General features: G+C 52.9%; 9 protein-coding genes across 9 annotated transcripts; 4 read left to right on the top strand and 5 right to left on the bottom strand.

Annotated features, from left to right (window-relative positions):
• Nucleotides 1-33: 33 nt before the first annotated feature.
• V1518DRAFT_450525 (armadillo-type protein) lies at nucleotides 34-3,149 on the top strand (the record flags this gene model as incomplete). Its single annotated transcript, XM_066906510.1, has 2 exons — nucleotides 34-2,434; nucleotides 2,488-3,149. 2 exons carry the CDS (start codon nucleotides 34-36, stop codon nucleotides 3,147-3,149), a joined length of 3,063 nt encoding a protein of 1,020 aa, XP_066759893.1.
• Nucleotides 3,150-4,173: 1,024 nt separating this feature from the next.
• V1518DRAFT_416162 (WD40-repeat-containing domain protein) lies at nucleotides 4,174-6,285 on the top strand. The gene is made up of 2 exons (XM_066903985.1): nucleotides 4,174-4,631; nucleotides 4,688-6,285. Exons 1-2 carry the CDS (start codon nucleotides 4,281-4,283, stop codon nucleotides 6,101-6,103), a joined length of 1,767 nt encoding a protein of 588 aa, XP_066759892.1. The 5' UTR covers nucleotides 4,174-4,280; the 3' UTR covers nucleotides 6,104-6,285.
• On the bottom strand, nucleotides 6,222-8,149 carry V1518DRAFT_416161 (uncharacterized protein). Its single transcript, XM_066903984.1, has one exon. It carries the CDS (start codon nucleotides 8,043-8,045, stop codon nucleotides 6,363-6,365), a length of 1,683 nt encoding a protein of 560 aa, XP_066759891.1. The 5' UTR covers nucleotides 8,046-8,149; the 3' UTR covers nucleotides 6,222-6,362.
• Nucleotides 8,150-8,230: 81 nt separating this feature from the next.
• On the top strand, nucleotides 8,231-9,499 carry V1518DRAFT_416160 (uncharacterized protein). Its single transcript, XM_066903983.1, has one exon. It carries the CDS (start codon nucleotides 8,286-8,288, stop codon nucleotides 9,417-9,419), a length of 1,134 nt encoding a protein of 377 aa, XP_066759890.1. The 5' UTR covers nucleotides 8,231-8,285; the 3' UTR covers nucleotides 9,420-9,499.
• A 650-nt stretch (nucleotides 9,500-10,149) lies between these two features.
• V1518DRAFT_372919 (galactosyl transferase GMA12/MNN10 family-domain-containing protein) lies at nucleotides 10,150-11,076 on the bottom strand (the record flags this gene model as incomplete). The annotated part of the gene is made up of 1 exon (XM_066901413.1): nucleotides 10,150-11,076. A coding segment is annotated over one exon (927 nt), but the record flags the coding sequence as incomplete, so codon positions are not given.
• A 3,581-nt stretch (nucleotides 11,077-14,657) lies between these two features.
• On the bottom strand, nucleotides 14,658-15,514 carry V1518DRAFT_416150 (uncharacterized protein). Its single transcript, XM_066903982.1, has one exon. The coding sequence runs from the start codon at nucleotides 15,318-15,320 to the stop codon at nucleotides 15,039-15,041; it is 282 nt and encodes a 93-aa protein (XP_066759888.1). The 5' UTR covers nucleotides 15,321-15,514; the 3' UTR covers nucleotides 14,658-15,038.
• Nucleotides 15,515-15,535: 21 nt separating this feature from the next.
• V1518DRAFT_427171 (tRNA methyl transferase-domain-containing protein) lies at nucleotides 15,536-17,116 on the top strand (the record flags this gene model as incomplete). Its single annotated transcript, XM_066906023.1, has 1 exon — nucleotides 15,536-17,116. One exon carries the CDS (start codon nucleotides 15,536-15,538, stop codon nucleotides 17,114-17,116), a length of 1,581 nt encoding a protein of 526 aa, XP_066759887.1.
• Nucleotides 17,117-17,310: 194 nt separating this feature from the next.
• Nucleotides 17,311-17,597, bottom strand: V1518DRAFT_427170 (uncharacterized protein; the record flags this gene model as incomplete). Its single annotated transcript, XM_066906022.1, has 2 exons — nucleotides 17,311-17,447; nucleotides 17,510-17,597. 2 exons carry the CDS (start codon nucleotides 17,595-17,597, stop codon nucleotides 17,311-17,313), a joined length of 225 nt encoding a protein of 74 aa, XP_066759886.1.
• A 171-nt stretch (nucleotides 17,598-17,768) lies between these two features.
• On the bottom strand, nucleotides 17,769-19,347 carry V1518DRAFT_416145 (uncharacterized protein). Its single transcript, XM_066903981.1, has 2 exons — nucleotides 18,780-19,347; nucleotides 17,769-18,392 (listed from the first exon to the last, which is right to left on the bottom strand). Exons 1-2 carry the CDS (start codon nucleotides 19,122-19,124, stop codon nucleotides 17,985-17,987), a joined length of 753 nt encoding a protein of 250 aa, XP_066759885.1. The 5' UTR covers nucleotides 19,125-19,347; the 3' UTR covers nucleotides 17,769-17,984.
• Nucleotides 19,348-20,059: the final 712 nt, after the last annotated feature.

Raw genomic sequence — 20,059 nt, 5'->3', positions numbered from 1 at the left:
TGTGGTGCAGCAGCACGAGGCTAAACGTACATAATGGTTCCACCACCTGTGAAGGAAGAACAATTTGACGACAATGGAGTGAGCTTCCCTCGCGTGCGCAAGCGGAGATGGGACGTGGCCACGGAAGCAGGGTCTCTGAAGACCGAGGAGGACCTCGAATTAAAGCTCGAACAAAAATCCACGCCTGCCATACGGAAAAAGTCAAGATGGGATGAGGTGGAAGCTACGCCTCGACGATCGCGATGGGACCAGGCGCCTTCGCTTGAAGCGACGCCGGTGGGAAACGCAGCATATGGCATGCAGACGCCGCTCCACTCGAGTGGCGCTGGCGCGTCGGGCGTTATTCCTGAGCTTCCAGGCGGCATTATGGCGGATGATGAATTGGATAGACTACTACCGTCGGAAGGATACGTAATTCTAGAACCACCGGCTGGGTATGCGCCTATTCGAACACCGGCGCGGAAGTTGATGGCGACGCCGGCGCACAACGGCACCGGATTCGTGATGCTGGAGGATACCACAGCTATGAGCCACAATCTGGCAAAGCAGCTACCAACAGATATACCTGGTGTGGGCGAGCTACAGTTTTTCAAGGAAGAAGACATGAAGTACTTCGGCAAGCTTGTGGACGGACAGAAGGAGGCAGATTTATCTCTGGAGGAGCTCAAGGAGCGCAAAATCATGCGATTATTGCTGAAAGTGAAGAACGGCACCCCGCCCATGCGAAAGACCGCGTTGCGAGCATTGACAGACAGCGCGAGACAATTTGGTGCGCAAGCTCTGTTTAATCAGATTCTGCCGCTGCTAATGGAGCGCACGTTGGAGGATCAGGAGCGACATTTGCTGGTAAAGGTCATTGACAGAGTTCTCTACAAGCTCGACGACATGGTTCGTCCGTTTACACACAAAATTCTCGTCGTTATTGAACCGCTTCTGATTGACGAGGACTACTATGCGCGAATTGAAGGCCGCGAGATTATTACTAACCTGGCAAAGGCGGCGGGTCTCGCGCATATGATCTCTACGATGCGTCCGGATATCGATCACGCAGATGAATACGTGCGCAACACGACCGCTCGTGCGTTTGCAGTCGTCGCGTCGGCACTGGGCATTCCGGCTCTACTCCCGTTTCTCAAGGCAGTCTGTGGGTCTAAGAAGTCGTGGCAAGCGCGACACACTGGCGTCAAGATTATCCAACAGATTTCGGTGTTGATGGGCTGCGCGGTCTTGCCTCATTTGAAGGGGCTAGTGGATTGCATTGCGCCGTGTTTGACGGACGAGCAGGCTAAGGTTCGAACAGTTACATCTCTTGCACTTGGTGCGTTGGCGGAGGCTGCTGCGCCTTATGGTATCGAATCGTTTGATTCTGTGCTGGAGCCGCTTTGGCTAGGTATTCGTCGCCACAGAGGAAAGGGATTGGCAGCATTTTTAAAGTGTATTGGCTATATTATCCCCCTGATGGATCCGGAATACGCTAATTATTATACAAAGGAGGTTATGGTCATTTTGCTGCGAGAATTCAGCTCACCTGACGAAGAAATGAAGAAGATCGTGCTGCGAGTTGTTCAGCAATGTGCAGCTACGGAAGGCGTGACAGCTCAATATTTACGCGAAGAGGTGCTTCCGACATTCTTTGAGAGTTTTTGGGTGCGGCGGATGGCGCTTGATAGACGTAATTACAGGCAAGTTGTGGACACAACGGTCGAGCTGGCACAGAAAGTTGGCGTGAGCGAGATTGTGGAGCGGGTCGTGGGAGTGCTCAAGGACGAATCGGAGGCGTACCGCAAGATGGGCGTCGAAACCATTGAAAAGGTGATTGCGGCGCTAGGCGCTACGGATATTTCTGAGCGGTTAGAGGAGCGGCTGATTGATGGAATATTGTTTGCGTTCCAGGAGCAGACGATCGAGGACAACATTTTGCTGAATGGATTTGGAACAGTAGTGAATGCGCTTGGGCTCCGGACGAAGCCGTATCTACCGCAGATTGTGTCAACAATTCTGTGGCGACTGAATAACAAGTCAGCAACCGTGCGGCAGCAGTCTGCGGATTTGATTACACGAATTGCGGTTGTCATGAAGAACTGCGGGGAGGATCAGCTGATGGGCAAACTCGGCGTCGTGCTATACGAGTACTTGGGAGAAGAGTATCCGGAGGTCCTGGGCTCTATTTTAGGCGCGTTGCGAAGTATAGTCACTGTTGTGGGCATTTCGGAGATGCAGCCGCCGATCAGGGATTTACTGCCGCGACTGACACCTATCTTGCGCAATCGGCACGAGAAGGTACAGGAAAATACGATTGATCTTGTGGGCAGGATTGCGGACCGTGGCGCGGAATACGTTAGCGCGCGGGAGTGGATGCGGATTTGCTTTGAGCTTTTAGATATGCTGAAGGCGCACAAGAAGGGAATCCGGCGAGCGGCGAATAATACGTTTGGTGAGTGAATTGTTGAGAGATAAGATATGATGTGTTGGCTAACCAGCGGGCAGGATATATCGCGAAGGCTATTGGTCCGCAGGACGTGCTCGTGACGTTGCTGAACAACCTGCGGGTGCAGGAGCGACAATCGCGCGTGTGTACGGCAGTTGCTATCGGCATTGTGGCAGAGACGTGCGCACCATTTACGGTTCTGCCGGCATTAATGAACGAGTACAGGGTTCCCGAACTTAATGTGCAGAACGGGGTTCTGAAGTCATTGAGTTTCTTGTTTGAGTACATCGGCGAGATGGCGAAGGACTATGTTTATGCGGTTGCGCCGCTGCTTGAGGACGCGTTGATTGACCGGGACCAAGTGCATCGACAGACAGCAGCGACAGTGGTAAAGCACATTGCACTTGGCTGCGTCGGACTGGGATGCGAGGACACAATGGTGCATATGCTGAACCTGCTAATGCCCAATATCTTTGAGACGTCGCCGCATGTGATTGATCGCATCATCGACGGCATTGAGGCGATCCGGAATTGCGTTGGGGTTGGGGTCGTGATGAACTACGTATGGGCGGGGCTGTTCCACCCAGCGCGGAAAGTGAGGCAGCCATACTGGCGATTGTACAATTCAGCCTACGTGCAGAGCGCGGATGCGATGGTGCCATACTACCCCGAGATTGACGACAAGGAGTATCGTAGGGATGAGCTGGATGTGTGGATATGAGCGTTTTGTCAGTTCCATAGTGTTGGAAATGTTGAAAATTGACAACCGGAGATAAAGGTTGCGCGAGCGAAGTCGCCAAGTTAGTGAGAAGCGGGTCGCGGTCGCGGTTGAGCCAACAATGCACAGGCGACGCCAGGATATCCCCGCAAGAGCAAGATCGCGCACTGAAGTGCGCCAAGTTTTGTGTGTAAAATTTTGTGCAGATCTCCGGTGAACGGTCAGGGGCAGGCGACTGTGCGCGGGTATTGGCTGGCAAGAAGGAGAGACGATGCACGCGCAAAGGCTGCGCCGCCCATTAGCTAGTTGTCCTCGTATCCTGCATTTCTGCGTCCAGGAAGCCTGTTTGCTGCAGGGCTATATATTACGTCTCCCAATATGATTTTCGCTGCACTGCGGCCCACTCAAACGATATGAGGTGATGAATGCAGCGTGCTATACGTGTAGTTGCCCTTTGCGGCGGGTGTTTGCTGGACGCTTGCGCGGGCCTGCGGTCCAGAGCTGTTCGCCGACAGTAGGGTGGAGTGAGGCAGGACAGGGCACGGCGGGTCGGGCATGCAAGCACAGTCTGCACAGGAGACTGCTGCAGCCACGATGGTCCAGCGGTGTTTGCATGCATGCAGAGGCTCTGGCGATCTTGTCGCATGCAGCGCAGGGACAAGACAAGACGACAGCGACGGTGAAGCGAGGCGCGTCACGGCGGATGAGACGAGGATGACGCGGATGGCGTCAGAGCAAGGGGCTTGTGTAGTACCGCTTGAAGTCCTATGCCGACGCACCACGAGAACACACACCTGCGCTTTTTTACGTCCGCATGCACTACTTCCATCAGAACAGCAGATAAGCACAGGAAGCACGCTATTATTTTGAAGGACGGAAGCTATTGTAGTAGTGCAACATTATGGTTGCTGCGCGGCGCTGTCGTCGGAAAACAAATCGACATCGATGAGCAATCTCCTAAAACTTTAACTCTACGCGAGAGGCAAAAAAAAAAACCACGGCCGCCTGACGTTTGCAGCAGGAGTCAAGTTACATATATATACCACCCCAGCACGACCCACCGCACACTTTCTGCATCACGCCGATCTTGCACACACCATAGTCTATACTCAGAGACACCACTACAGGAATACTATGCCAAAGAATCGCGGAGCGAAGGCGTCTTCAGCGCCGTCGCTTGGAAAGATCGGCTCTGGCTGGCGCACCAAAACGGTGTCAACCACTACGCCGCGGCAGACCAAGGCGGCAAAGGCTACTGCTTTGTCAGTTCCCGAAAAGGATGATGTCGAGCTTGATCTTGAGAAGGCTGTGTTTGGCGATGTTGGCGGATTTGAAAGGGGGCTGGATGAACTGGATTTCGAGAGTGGCGAAGATGACGAGGAGGAGGACGAGACGGCCGAGTCGGAGGACGAACCTGTTGACTTTGTCGTCGACGAGGAGGGCGAAGATGAACTTGCTGCTTTTGAGAATATCGCGGACGAGGAGGTGAGTTCTTTACGGCAGGCGGAAAGCGTGTGATAATTGGAGCTAACTGATTGCAGCTGTTTGTCGTAGATGGCGCAGGCGACATGGGCACGTCTCCAATCACACACTCTGCGGCAGTTGTGATTCCGTCATCTATAAAGCACGACGGACTTGTTACTGCATGGGATGACAGCGACGACGAGCGGCTGAGCATATCCCTTGCAACGACCGACCGGCTTCGAAAGCTGCGATCGACAGAGACGGACGACGTTGTCGACGGCCGGGAGTACGTATCCCGGCTGCGCGCACAGTTTCAGCGGCTATACCCCGAACCCGAGTGGGCATCGGTCAAAACCCTGTCGTTACGGACGAGCAAGGAGGACGTGGACGAGTTGTCGTCGTCGGAGGACGAAGCGGAAGACGACAAGGAGCGCGCGTTGACTGCGAATCCCATGGGAGTACTACTACAGAGCGCGGCGTCGTACACGTCAAAGACAAAAGCGATGCTACTGCAGCCGACGCTGCTTGACATATCCAGACTGCGCGATGCGAACCAGCAGGCGCCATCACAGTCTGCAATCCAGACGCTCGCGTTTCACTCGTCGCTATCGCTGCTACTCTCTGCCGGCTACGACCGCACTATCAGGATTTACAATATCGACGGTAAGACTAATGCGCTAGCAACCTCGTTGCACATCAAGTCTTCGCCGTTCCAAACTGCTGCGTTCCATCCGGATGGAAAGCGCGTCTTCGCCGGCGGGCGTCGGCGCAACTTTTACATCTGGGACCTCGAATCCGGCGGAGTAGACAAGATTTCGAGAATGTACGGACACGAAGGCCACCAGCGCAGCATGGAGCGTTTTAAGCTGTCGCCGTGCGGCCGCTTCATTGGTCTCATCGGTTCCGGCGGGTGGGTGAACGTACTGGACGCAAACTCTGCACAGTGGATCGGCGGCGCCAAAATCGAGGGCGGCGGCGGCGTTGCTGATTTCGTGTGGAGCACCGATGGCAGCCGCATCACGATCGCGAACTCGGCCGGTGAAATCCGGGAATGGAGCATCGCCGAGCGCCGTTTCGTTTCGCGCTGGTCCGACATCGCAGGTGGTGTTGGCGTGACCTCCCTCGCTGCCGCGCCAGACGACAAGTACATTGCGCTAGGCAGCCAGAGCGGCGTGGTAAACGTATATGACATGACTTCGCGCGGCGAGGACGCGCAGCCCGCGCTCTTGTCTTCGCTCGAACAACTCGTGACGCCGATCTCGAGTCTCGAGTTCTCGCACGACGGACAGCTGCTCGGCATGGCTTCGCGGGCAAAGAAGGACGCGTTTAGATTCGCGCATGTTGCGAGCGGCACTGTGTTCAAGAATTGGCCGACGTCTGGCACGCCGTTAGGACGGGTCACGGCGCAGGCGTTCAGCTGCGGCTCCGAGATGTTTGTCACTGGCAATGAGGCAGGAAAAGTGCGTTTGTTCAAGCTGAATTACTACTCATAAAATTGTTTTAATACGGGGGATATCGAAAAGTGCTTTAAGGATCGGAAAAGCTTTTTGTTTGTATTCGGGTGTTTTTACGGCTGATATATATTTTTGTGCAACTTACAAAAAGTTGGGATGGAAAGGCAATTTAAATGTAGTTTTGTAACAAAATGTAAATAAATATATTCTATCATAGCCCATTAATCCAGTAAAGTAGTAGTACACATTTGCTGATAGATAAGTTTCGCTAGATTCTCCCTACGCAGAGTCTGTAACACTAGCTTCCCCCTTCATAGAGTCTGTAAAAGTTGTTTGTGATAGCCAGCTCTGGCCATCGGTGCTGCCATTTGTCCAATATCCTAGAATCTTCAGCGTATCCCCGTGTAAACGTGAGTATCGGGTCGTTCATGAGTCTGTTACCACTAGGCTTCGCGTGAAAATCCAGTCTGGTGGCGCCAAGATGGTCGTTGAGCAAGAACCGCTCAATTTTGGGCATGCGCAGCATTGCGTTTGTGGCTGCGAGCAACAGAGCGTCGAGCGCGTGCGGCACGGGCAAGTAAGTGTCCAGCACGGGAAGCGTACCAGCGTAATAGCGCGCGCGGATATCAGGGGGGTAGTATCCGATGTTCGAATCGTCGAGGGGAACAGTGCGGAAGTCGCAGAACGGGTAGCCGAGCGAGCTGTGCAGGCGGAAGCTGACGTCGAATTTCGTCATGTTGGGGTATAATCGCTCGTCGTCGGCGACAGGGACGCTGCTGGAGCTTGAATTCGCGGATGAGGAGGAGGATGATGACGCTCCGGGCATCTCTTCGTCGCTGGAGGTGGGAATAGTGTCAGTGTAGACACCGAGTAGGTCGTTGTAGAAGACCTGGCGCCGGCCAAGTCGTTGATCTTCGAATAGCTCGACGGATATAGGACAGTGCAGGCGGAGTGACACGAGGGAATACGACAAACGCCGTATAATCCGCGACAGTCTGTCACCAGCGCCGCCTTGCAATATTGAGGACTCAAAAATCGAGTCAAGCGTGACGTACGGAAGATACTCATACGAGAACCGCAGGTCGAGATAGGTTATTGTCAGAGGAATGTATGTGAGTGACTTGAGCAGTCGGGGATAGTACTGTCGGAAGGTTGTAATATCTGAAGATGCTGGTCGCTGTAGTGGCCGCGTCGTCGTAGCGGTGGACTTCACCACATCGGTAAACACCCAGAGCGGCTCCTGCGTCTGCGGATACAAACTGATCTCGTATGTCAACTCTACCTCGCGCAAGTCAGGCAACGACACCAATACGCGCTGGAGCATCTCCGGCGTGAAAAGCCGCAGTCCAAGAATCTCATGGCTAACACTAAGTGCAATCGGCCCCGTGATGGTCTCGATTGCCTTCGACGGCAGCGGCAGCTCCTGACCTAGGTCCCACTCGTCTGCGGTCTGAAATGCGGGCGTGATGAGGCGGATCTGGAACACGCCTGCGTCGGACGTGCCTCGCGCGCAGCGCACTCTGCCGGCGCGCTCCGGGGCTTCGCGGATGCGCTTGAGCACGCGCCAGAGGCGACCGAGCTGCTCGAAGAAGTCCGCGTACGTGACCGGCGCGCGCTGCCGCACTGGAAGCGCGAGACTACCATGCGTGCCATCAGGGGGGCTGGACGAGGAGGCGAAGGAAGGCGCCCGCAGCGGCGTGAAGACGAGTACGCAGACATCGAGCGGCAGCGCCAGCAGCGGGGACCCGGCTATAAACACGCGCTCTGCGATCTCGAGCGACTTGAAGACACCGGGTAGGTACGAGATGACGAATATAGGGTACCGGAACGACCTGAGCATGGGCGGAATGCGCTGTGCCCAGGAGCGGCAGACGAAGCGGTACTGTGCGCCATTCGCGGAGATAGAATTGTGATGGACTCCGGCGTAGAAGAGGATGAGGTCGGTGACTTCAAGCGGAAGCGCGTCAAAGACGTTGGGCATTGGTATGGAGGCGAGCAACGTACTTTGCGGGAGGCCGCGATATGGTCCTCACCCGCGCGCGGTGGGCGTGTTGCAGGCGACAGTGACATATGACGATGATGACCCGCCCGCGATGTCGCGAGCGAAGCGCGTGCTTCCCGGCATCTCCGCTATGTCCGGCGCCTCCTACGTGCTCTTCCTGCCCACGCCTCTTCTCCACACCGTTCTGCAACCCAGCCCTCGATCCGGCCGTCCTCGCAGATGCCCGCCTCGCCCCGCCCGAAAGTTCTGATTGTTTCCGAGATCTCGGAGGAAAACCCGGTGTACATAGAAGAGTTCTCGAGGCACTTTGAATGCATCCACTATCGCCCCACAAGCATTGCCCAGTTCGAGGCGGACCTCACAAAGCCTGAGTATGCCGACATCGCAGGCGTCTGGGCGATGTGGCTTGGATTCGCCGAGTTTGGCCCCGGGAAGCTCTCTCCGCGCGTCCTGAACGCGCTGCCACCGACAGTGAAGGTGTTCGCCATCGCGACTATCGGCTACGACCACTACGACGTCGACGCGTTCACGAAGCGCGGCATAGTGTTCACGCACAACCGCGGTATCGGCTCTCTACAGGTCGCCGATATCGCGCTCTTCCTCCTTCTCGCAACTTTCAGGTTCACCTCCGCGCTCGAGCACCACCTCCGCACGCGTGGTAGCCTGCCTCTTGCGCGCGGCGACGCACGCGTCGAGGTTTTCGACCACTCCGTCGCGAACCGCAACGCGGTCGCCGCTGCCACCCCCCGGCTTGCGTACGAGTTTGGTGACCGCGTCGGCGGTCGCCCCGTTGAGAGCCCGTACGGCCGGCGGTGCGGCATCGTTGGCATGGGCGCGATTGGCAAGGAAGTCGTGCGCCGCGTCATCGGCCTCGGCATGAGCGTGCACTTTTACACGCGCACGCCACTCGCGCACATTGTGCTTGAAAAGCTGCCAATGCATGCCGTTACGGTGTACTCCTCGCTCGAGGAGCTTCTTCCAAATTGCGACGTTATCGTGCTCTGTCTTCCACTGACGCCGCAGTCGAAACACATGCTCAACGACGATACGCTCGCGAAGCTACCTGCCGGAGCTCGCGTCGTGAACGTAGGTCGAGGCGGCCTTATTGACACCGACGCGCTGGTCCGAGCGTTGGACTCGGGTCATATCTCTGCAGCTGGCCTGGACGTGTATGAGTCCGAACCTGAACTTCCGTCGTCGCTCAGAGAAAGATGGGACGTCACCCTTCTTCCACACATCGGCTCCGCTACCATCGAGACCGTCGAGATGGCCGAAATTGGCGTCATGCGCAACATCGAGAACGTCCTTCTCCAGCACGGCAAGGGAATCACACCACTTAATGATCTATCATAGACATGCATATCCGCTGATAGATAAAAGTCAAATTGAATTTGTTAATATAGTACATACAGTCAAGCGATAACCATTCCTAAAAACATGTGCCGTTGTCTTTATATACAACTCAACTTGAACAGCTGCCAAACTCTTATTCGCTGCTGTCATCCGCCCGCGCGTCGTCCGGAGACCCGTCTACCGATGACGATTTCACCACCGCTTGCTCCTCTGGCAGCTCTTCCTCACTTCGTTGTTCCTCGGCAGCATGCCCCTCTACGGACTCCTCTGTGGTTGACTCCTCAGCGGGGTCATTGGCTGATTGCTCCTGCGCCGTCTCTCCAGTCGCAGGCTGCTCCTGAACAGGTTGTTCCTCGGACTGCTCCTCAGTAGACTGCTCCTCAGTAGGCTGCTCCGCCGGCTGCTCTTCCGCCGGCTGCTCTTTCGTCGGCTGCTCTTCCGTCGGCTGCTCTTCCGTCGGCTGCTCTTCTGTTAACTGTGATTCCGTGGGTTTCTTGTCCAAAACTTCGGCGAGCTCCTCCTGGGTTGACTCGTCCTCAGCCAGCTCCACCTCGGTTGTCTCCGCTGCAACCTTACCGGGCTGCTCCTCGCTAGATTTCTCCTCTGTCTGCTCCTCTAATAGCTCCGCTTTTTCGGTGGTCTCGTCAGAGTCGGACAACTCCTCAGCTGTTTGCTCGTCCTCAGCGGCAACAGCTTCCGCCTGTGGAACCTGAGCTACTGTGTCAATAACAGCAGGGATTTCCTGTTTCCGATTCCAGAATTCCGTCCACACTCGGTCGCACTTCTTATCAACCCAGCATCCAGCAAAGTGAACAACCAGATCACCTCTCATGAAGCCACCATCGCCACCTGTGGCATACGCATTAATAAGCCGCTGCGGCACGAAGCCAATATGCTTGCGAACGTCCTCCTGTCCGATAATTATATTACTCAAAGCATCTTGCTCAAGGCGCTCGTAGTTACGGTCCATATGGACCGGATCCAGCCACTGCTTCAAAAACTCCACTGTCCAAGCACTGCGGCGGAAGAAGATCGAGCCGGCGTTGACACCATGGTAATCTTGAGAAATAATGATGTCGATGTCATCGGGATTGATTACGTCTGGAACCTTCAATCCAGTAAACTGGCCGTTCGGGAACCTGATTTGCTCTCCATAAGCGAATCGACTTAACATAACGTTGCGATCAAGCAGCTGAGATGCAAGATCTAACTCTGGAGTCATGATTATGGCATCGGTGTCGAGCCACCACACCCACTCGGCATTAGGATTCACGTCAAACGCGTTTTGAATCGAGGGGAGCTTGGCCCAGACGACCGGTCGGCCAGGGATCTTGAAGTCGGATATATTCGTAAACTGGTACGTGTACCCGTGGTACGCGCAGTATTCGGCGCGGTTCTGCATGACCATGTCGAATAGGTTTTTGATTTCTGAGTTGTGGCCCTTACCGTCCGACGCGGTGAGCAGCACGATCTTGTCACCCTTGGGCTCCAGAACATCGTTTGCCTTGGAATGAAGGTCCTCCAGTTTCGCCGCCGCAGCCGCGGCGAGCTCTGCGTCCGAGAGGGCGGACTCTGTAGTAGCAGACTCCGTCACGTCCGCTGTCGGAGTTGGAGTACTAGTAGTGGACGTGGACGTCCTAGAAGTTGTGGTAGTCATAGTTAGCGTAACGAAGTCTTCGACGTGATACGGCGGCAAAGCCTTGATCGGAACGACTTGCTTCTGTGCGCCGTCCAGTACTCCAGGCAGGTACGTGTCCTGGAACGACGCCGGGCGCCGCTGGGGCTCGGTCTCGAGGGTGGTCACGGAGTTGCCGCCGGGCAGGAGCAGATACGCTGCGGCAAGGAAAAGGAGCACGAAGACGACGAGCGCGAACTGCGCGCGGCGAAACATGCGAAGCAGCATTGCCGGAGAGAACAGTCAGGAGCCGCCAGCGGAGGGAAGGTTCGCGGAGGTAGAGGTAAAGGAGGGGGGAAATAGCGCTTGTCGATGTGACCGAGTCGAGAAGGCAAACGGCGTGGACGCAGAGACAGTTTAGACGCGTCGTATTTCTGGACGCAAATCCTGCGCGCTTTTGCTGCCGCGCGCTGCGGGTCAGGGCAAACGCACTGCAGCCACCGCCGGCATTGTGCCAGAAACCACTCGCGGCATTTTGTCTTCCCTAATGCATTATATGTCTCGTATATGCTTCAAGTTACCTGACTAATCGGCAAAGTACTTTAAACCGCTACTTCAGCGCGTCCAATAACTCCTATTCCACCTGCTCCAGAGTGCGCATCTTTAAAATGACGTCTCCTGAGCGCATAACCGAGCTGGCCTCTTAGTTCAACAACTCTATGTCCGCTCCGTGTATGATCTGTATCGGCTTCCTCGACAGTAGATCCCATATCTTGACAAGATCACTGCAAATGCGACTAAATACCCTCCCCTAAGCACCAAGCCGCCTTGACTATACGCTGAAACTTGACTAAGGGGCGGTACGCCATTCCAAGTTCTTGCTGCGGCGAATAAAGAACGTTGGACAGAGAAGGCTGCAAAGCACACGACGGAGAAGTTTGAGGGCAGCAGCAGTACCAAAACTGGCCGGTGATTTTGATGGTTGGATAGCCGCTGCGTCAGTTTCTCATTCTCTGAGCGATTCAGATGTGATACGTCTCGCGAAATATCGAACTAAAATTGCCCAACGAACGGCTTTCTAAGATCATAGTTAGTAACAGGACATTGACGACATGTCTATCAGCATACATAACTTTTTCATGAAAAACAAGCCTGTCCTTCACGATTGCAGCGGCATTGATGTATTTTCTCTTCTCATCAAGCGTGTGACATATTGAAGGTAATGGAATTTTTTCTCTATTTGTCGCGCCTCCCATACGCCATCCAGGTAGGTCTTGTCTAAGCTGCGCAGACCGACAATAAACTGGTCCTTGTATACCTGGCTTGGTGCCATTACTTGATTATCGTCTCTAATGATAGTTATGCTTATGCCTCATTTGCAAGTTTCGTCAGTTCCAACCTATTGGAACTTCAGAGTTGCAGCGCCCTGCTTAGACTTGTCGATCAACTCTCACAGAGTGCGTGGTTTGTTGAACAATGCCGATAGATCATAGAGATATAATTCCCTCCAATGAGCAGTAAGTGATGGCAAAGGACTTAATTATGCGAATATCTTGGATCTTTGCGATATGGGAAGTCACAAGTCCATTTGGTATGTCGCCCCTCGTTGTAATAGGCCGTCTTCACATCCCAATAACATGATCTTCTGCTGCGCTAACAGAAAAGTACCTCGGTCGTTACACGACACAAAGCACTTGATATGAACTAGATCCGCTGATATTTTCAATATGAATGGCCTAGGCATGTCGCAATAGCAAGCGTCTAATAGCTACTTGTGAATCAGGATCAGTCTTCGAGAAGGGCAGGACATTGTTCACTATGATTCTCAGCTCTAAATGCCATGCCGACTCAACCTTCTCCTCGAAGTTCTTTCCTGCCCTCTGAATCACAGCACACCACTGCGCTGCTGTCTTCGTTGTAGACGCATGCAAGTTAAATGTCTGCGGCGAACTCCCGGTCTTCATAACCTGGACGTGGCGTACCGTGTTGATGTATTGAATATCCTTTAACTATCATGCTTGTCAATCACTCAGCTGATTCTTGGAAATCCATTTGGAATTCACGAAACTTCTCGTTCATTTCTTTCGCCTTGCACGACAATAGATACTACCTATGTGCCAACGATGTAGCATACGGGATTCCGGATCCATTCTAGTTTCCAAATCTGCTGCGATTGACGGTGTCTCTATTGTGCTTGCTCGTGTGCCTATAGACTTGAAAATAATTTCCAACATCGTGCTTTGCCATTGCTTGTCCTTCCAAATTCTAGCCGCCTGGTCCACTCCTTCACAATAGGTCATACGAGGCTTCTCTACCTGTTCGCACCATTTGCAGACTATACAGCTGTCTCCAAAAAAATCTGGCATGCGTTCTGCTGCGATTCCAGAAACGGCTGATACAAATATTTGTAATTGAACGCCGAAATCGTGTCCATATTCTATTGCTATTATCGTCTATTATCTTGCGCTCGAAGGACGAGAGTCGTGTTAGTCTGACTGAGCCTTGGTTTGTTAATCTTATTAAAGAACTTTTCGTGCTGCGTAGAAAATTGTACTCAGTATCTAGGATCTGGTATTGCGAAGTAATGAATGAATGGTTGCTGCCATTGTTCGGGGCTTCACACATATAGGAGATTCGGTCATCAGCGCCTGGCTATGCGTTCATTTAACTTCCGTATTGATGCTGCCGAATATAGACTAGGCATTTGTATCTGTTCTGCGTCGGTGATGCGAGCAATAGACCGACGCCTCCAATCTGAGCGACTATCAGGAATTGGAAACAGTCTTCGCTCTGCGCTGCATTTGCGCAGTTTCGGTATGTATACGGCAAAGCTATTATCGGTATTCCATGTACTGTAAATAGCCGGCTTGTTCTGCTCTCATCGTTGACTCTGCTCAGAGTAGAGATAGAGAACTACTTTCGCTCTCACATCCCGCTACCAGAGCTGCTTTGCGACGACGATCTTGACCAGAACAAGCTGTTAAAGTTCAAATTGTCGCCGTTATTCTCTGAAGTACACGATGACCATAGAAACAGCTATATTTCTTGGCATAGGAGCCATGTTTATCCATATGATCCGTCAATCCCAGACCATCTGGACTATCGATGATGTATGATTAGCGCTTCGTAGATTAATTAAGCATGATTATCTCGTACATATTCTCCAACTTGGCCATGAAGGTTTCCATGCTCTGTCGAAAGTCTAGCAGCTCGTCGTCATTTAGGTGTAGTCGGTCGATTTACGGGTGACGTAGCACTATAAAATCGTATGTACGTTATACAGTGAGATTCACGAGTTCGTGATCGGAATCGGAGCCCGAGACAATGAGATCAGCACGTGTAAGTCTATGCTCCGCGCAGGCCATGCAGCTTACTCAAGATGCCTCGGAAAATTCCGACAGTTCAGAACCTCTCCATAAAAATGTCACATGGTAGCTTAACCAGTCTGGGACCTGTGTTTAGGAAGATAAGCTCTTTGCGGGAAGCTTTTTTGAAAACCTGTGGCCAGATTTAAGATGACAGTCCAAAATCGTGAAGGGTCATATTCTGGGCGAACTTATACCGTCCGGGGAGTCAATGTACTACGTATATGGTGCATCTAGAGAGTCGACTCAAATGATTGACTACCAATATTTAACACTCTGTAAAGACTAGGTTGCAGTTGATCGTACTTGCACCTGCTGGTGCTGCGACTGTGACTGTGCATAGGCGACTCCGCAGCAGATATGATAAGTAGTGGAAATGATCAACGGGACAATGATTCTCCGTATGGTAATTTTTTGCTGTAAAGTGACAATTATCAACTAAGTACTCTTTGTCAAGGAGTATTGCGGTGTTCGTATGTCATGATAAGCAGGATATACAACGGAATTGGGAAATCTAAATCGCGAAGTCACTGTGTGAATCTGAAGTGCGTGTATTGCAACAGATCTTTTTATTTCCTGTTACTCTTCTTCCATCGTTCCAACTTTATGTCCAACTGCTATTCGCAACCATCAAATTCTTCAGATTGCTGTGAATCTAGCAGAGTAGCACCTGCGGTTCTGGCTACTGTGCAGAGACGAGCGTAAAGATCGAGGACATCTCGCAATAGTGACGACAGAACATGAAGTTGCAATAATAACGCAGCTAATAGAGTTAACATGCACGATCATCCATGTCTGTTGAAGACGGCTTACAACAAGCGGCATAACCGTGCTAAGCGGGGCACAGCAAGAGCTATTAGCAGGGAGATAACAAAGGGACTGTAGTATGGTTAAGCTCATTAATCGCGAGTACAGTCTCATTAATCAATAATCAGTAGTCTCAAAGCTACAGTATGGCAGACATCGGCAAGATATAAATATGGCTGCCTGACACTGGGATAGCTACCGAGATCTGGGAAGCGGCAAACTCCCAAGCGATGTACGGGAGATCCCTAGGACTTAACTTTTTTTGGCACGACCTCGCGCAAAGCACCATTTACAACGGCCGGGACGACGAAACAAGCGATGAGCACAAAATGCTTATACGCTTGCCAGAGTTGAAACGGCCACTTGTGCTGCGGCGTGTAGTGTGCCAGGTGATCGCACATCTACACTCCACGGTACCATGCGTTAACGCCGCATCAGCATCACCGACTGCAATCTCGCCGACTCAAGATGAGTATGAGGACCAGCACATTGCACCGGACGACTTGGTGTTCGTCGCAATGTCCGGCGGTGTCGACTCCTCCGTGACCGCGTCACTACTCAAACATGACTACGGGTGCCGCAACCTGACCGCCGTTTACATGTCGAACTGGAGCATCCCGCGCACGCCGCTCCGCGAGATCTTGAGCGCCCGGACAGAAAAGCTACCTGACGCTATAAAGGAAAGTCCCGCACGACTGGAACAATTCATGCGCGTGCAAAATGCACGGGAGCAGGAGCTGGCGAAGTACGGCAGCGCGTCGTCGTGCGGCGAGACCGATTGGAAAGATGTGCGAGCCGTGTGCGCAGAGCTCGGGGTGCCTGCGCTGCGAATGAGTTTTGAGCAGGACTACTGGACAGATGTGTTTGAGCCTTTTTTGAAGGGGTATAGCGTTGGCTCGACACCAAATCCGGATGTGAATTGCAACAGGTACATCAAGTTCGGCAAGCTATATGACGCGGTCGCAGAGCTCGCGGCGAAGCAAGACAAGGGGAAGAAATGGTGGCTTGTAACCGGACACTACGCGCGAGTTACACGACATGTGCCGACAGGCCAATATCACCTACTGCGGCCGTCTGACAAGGGAAAGGACCAGACATACTATCTCTCGAACATCATGCATACACGATTAACAAATATCTTCTTCCCACTACACCAATTTCAGAAGAGTGAGATACGAGAAATCGCAGAGTCACGCGACATTGTGACTGCGTATCGGCCAGACTCGCAGGGCCTATGTTTCGTGTCCCCCAGCATCGGGGCAGAAGCTGCGCGACGCGCGCGACGGGACGGCAAGACACTGGTCAAGAGCAGTGCGTACACAAGATTTTCTGATTTTTTATCCGAGTTTATCGAGCAGAGTCCGGGAAACATCGTGACACTGGATGGCACCGTAGTTGGACGGCACAGGGGACTGTGGCAGGCCACCGTTGGGCAGCGAAGCGGGGTGCCGATGAATCAGGGCAATCCTGCGACTCAGGGAATTTGGTACGTCGTGGACAAGAATATTGCGCGCAACGAGATTGTGATTGCTCAGGGACGCGAAAATAAGTGGCTATACTCTGATGCAATCGTGTGCACAGATTGGACATGGATGGTGGATGACAGCGATATCGCGGAGATTGTGCAGCTCGCGCGAGCAGGAATGGTGTGCGTACGCAACAGGAGTCTGCAGCCGTTGCTGCCAGTGGCTGATATCGACGCGCTTCCGAGCGGTGACGTGCGCGTGAATTTTGCGACACCAGCGCATGGCCTTGCAAACGGACAGACAAGCGTGCTGTACCTTGGTGACCGCGTGGTCGGCAGCGGCAAGGTCCTCAAGAGGATTTTGCACGCAACCGCACCTGTAGTAGATGACCTTGTGCACGACAACGCAAGTACCTTGCCGATGTCACAGGGGAATGTAGGATAGTTACGAACGCGAGCAATAGAGAGTGTAAATAGATATGATTCTGAAGATGAACACCGGGAGACGCCATGCGCTACTGCTCACTTCATGATATTATCCCATGCATTATCATAGTTATATCCCATGTTACCATGTGTGTCTCTATGCTACTTTCAAACAGTCCCAATCTAAGCAAACAAAGCTAACAAGCGGAGCACTTAAGCGATGGTCTCGCCGCTGCGGACCTGCTTGCCAGACTTCTTAATCTGGTTCAGCACGTCGTCGTAGGAAACGCTCTCCTCGGTCTTGACAACGACCTTCTGGTCCTCGAGGGTGATCTTAATGTCATTCACGCCTAGAAGCAGTGTGATGTCAGTCTTTTATAGTACGCAATAGCATATTCCGAATGGCGCGTACCTTGCATTTTGGTCAGGACACGATTGACGGCGCCGGAACAGCCGGAGCAAGACATTGCGACGTTGAACTGGTACTCGTGAGCGGTCATTGTGTGAACGAAACTGTGTGTGTACGAAAAGAACGTGGCCGGGCTGTTGTTTAGATTGTAGCTGGAGAACAACAGGGAGGAGGCCAGCGTCTCATATGAAAGGTTCGAGGCCATTACCCTGCGGCCTCAGAATTGCTTTGGTGCTGTGGTGTACCCGCACATATAGATTTGTAATACCAGGGCTAGGGTAAAAGCCACATTTGGTGCGGCGCTACCGGCTTGTCGTCATCGCATCGCGTCGCTTGCCACCTGCCAGCTTTTGACATCAGCTGATCGTAGCTTCGTAATCGCATATACTTGTAGAAATGTGTATGAAATGTGTATGAAAAATCACGAGAAGTCATATAGAAGCACACAGAAAACGCCACCCTCCAAAACAAGGCCCACCTATAGCAATCGTCCAACACCTTTGCAAACCGAACATGTCGACGTGGCTCCAAGAAACGATCCAAACGTCGCCCCAAGCCCAGTATCATCCACATATCCACGTCCTTTACAAGCGCCGCACAACATCCCGCCAATGCTGGGATCGCCTGGCTGAACGACGCGTGGACGCACACCGTTGACGATGGGCGGTGCAGCATAGCCTGCATAAGGAGAGTACCCGTAGCTGTACCGTTGCGGCGGCAGAACATGCACGTTCTGTGACTGGGGAATTGAAAATTGTTCAAAACAAGAGCGGCACGGGTGCCCATTCTCGAGCTTGTAGCCAGTATTGTTGCATTTCCAGCAGTGATAGCTAGGCGGATACCGTAGACGTCCGTTCGCGGCGTATGTGTAGTGCGGGTAAGATGCCTGCTGCTGCGGCGGATAAGCTCCGTACGGGCCGGGAGCGTGCTGTGGACGGTAGTACTGCTGGCCGTCGTATTGTGGCTGCGAATAGTACCCTGGCCGCGCATAGTGTGGTGCACATTGGTACAGTTGCGGGTGCGACACCGGTGAGGATGTCTGCGGACTAGTTGGTCTGGCGTACACACTATGCGTCTGTATCTCTTGTGGCGACGGCCGATTCAGTCTGTTCACCATAGGCGGCGGATGAGCAGGCGAGAATGAAATCCTGTTGTCTACCACCGCGGTATATGGCGGCGGCTGCTCCGTGTTTGGCAGCACGTCCGGAACCTCGAGAAGCGCTTCCTCCGCTTCCGCCGACGGCAGATCATCCCCAGCCTCATCCATCTCTACCTGCTGCTGCGCCTCTATCGCTACTGATGAGCGTTGATTTGTGTCCAGTGATTCTACCGAGTTTTCCGTCTCAGAAATACCCGTTCGCATCGGTTTCGTCGCAAGCACGACAGCCGGCGCTGGCGTGCTTGTTGGCATAGTCGGTTGGCCGACGTTGCCACCGTTCGTGCTCGGCGCACCTAGCGATGTATACTGCATCCGTGCTGCCAGATCACTGGTGTCTGGATCGTCTGGATTCGTTGACATGTCGATCAAGTCTGGTTCTTCTTGGTACTGCGGACCTCGCGTGCTGTCTTCAGGCTTCGTCGCCGCCGCCGCTGTTATCGCAAGCGGAGCTGGCTCCATAACTGCTTTCGCTCTTCGGTAACCCAAGAACGCTGCGGTCTGTAACACAAAACGCGGCGATTCTAAAGATGCACGGTCGGAGGTGTGAGGCTGCCGAGTTGTCCTCGTCGCAACGCGTGGATATACTCGAGGTGCCGCGACGACGAATGGAAGGCACCTTTAAAGCTTGGGACTAGTCCGCTTAGAGCCCAACATTCATTTCCCGAACCTTATTGCGACTAGCGATTTTGTGGGGAATTAAGCAAGAAATTTTGTACGCACAGCCGGCGGCTTATCGGACGATCGAACTCATCTGTCTGGAATTCTAGGTGCCACCTATGGCAGCTTCAGTCTCAATCGATTCGCCATACTATATGGCAAGTCGTTGACTTATATGCGCAGTTTGCACTTTGTCCGCTCCGAAAGTAACTTCAGCCAACTAACGTGGTCGTACAGCATTGATTATCACATCTAGCGTGAGGATGTATTGGATGTAGAAGATTGACGGGGAATCAGATAAGTGATTGAAGAGCGCATATCAGAAGATGAAGCTACTGCGATTTTCAGGTTTTCGAATTTTGCTGTGTTCGAGCTGATACGCAATTTCATCAATTGGTCGCAAATCCACTTATTCGAAGACGTAACTGTCCCAGAGCTTTGGTTAGATCTTGAGCACATGTATCGTACTATGTCATTTGAAACACCACTGACGGTAGCTGGACGATTGACGACAGTTGATAGCAAGAAGCTTAGAGAGTCAACCAGTACGCACCGGCATTCCAACGCATTTGACACACTGCAGTTTTGATGGCGATGGCTACAGAAGACTCCAGGCTATTGACGTGTATGTTTGAGCAACCCTTATACAGAGAGACCAAGTGCTGTGTGCCAGGGTATTTAGCGACTCTCTTGAATCATAGCACTCGACGACCTGATTGACCAAACATCATCCACGT

The sequence above is a fragment of the Limtongia smithiae genome (assembly GCF_038497785.1).
Source record: "Limtongia smithiae strain NRRL Y-17922 unplaced genomic scaffold V1518scaffold_5, whole genome shotgun sequence".
In the NCBI taxonomy this organism is placed as follows: domain Eukaryota; kingdom Fungi; phylum Ascomycota; class Lipomycetes; order Lipomycetales; family Lipomycetaceae; genus Limtongia; species Limtongia smithiae.
This window is presented reverse-complemented; position numbering and strand designations above follow the sequence as displayed.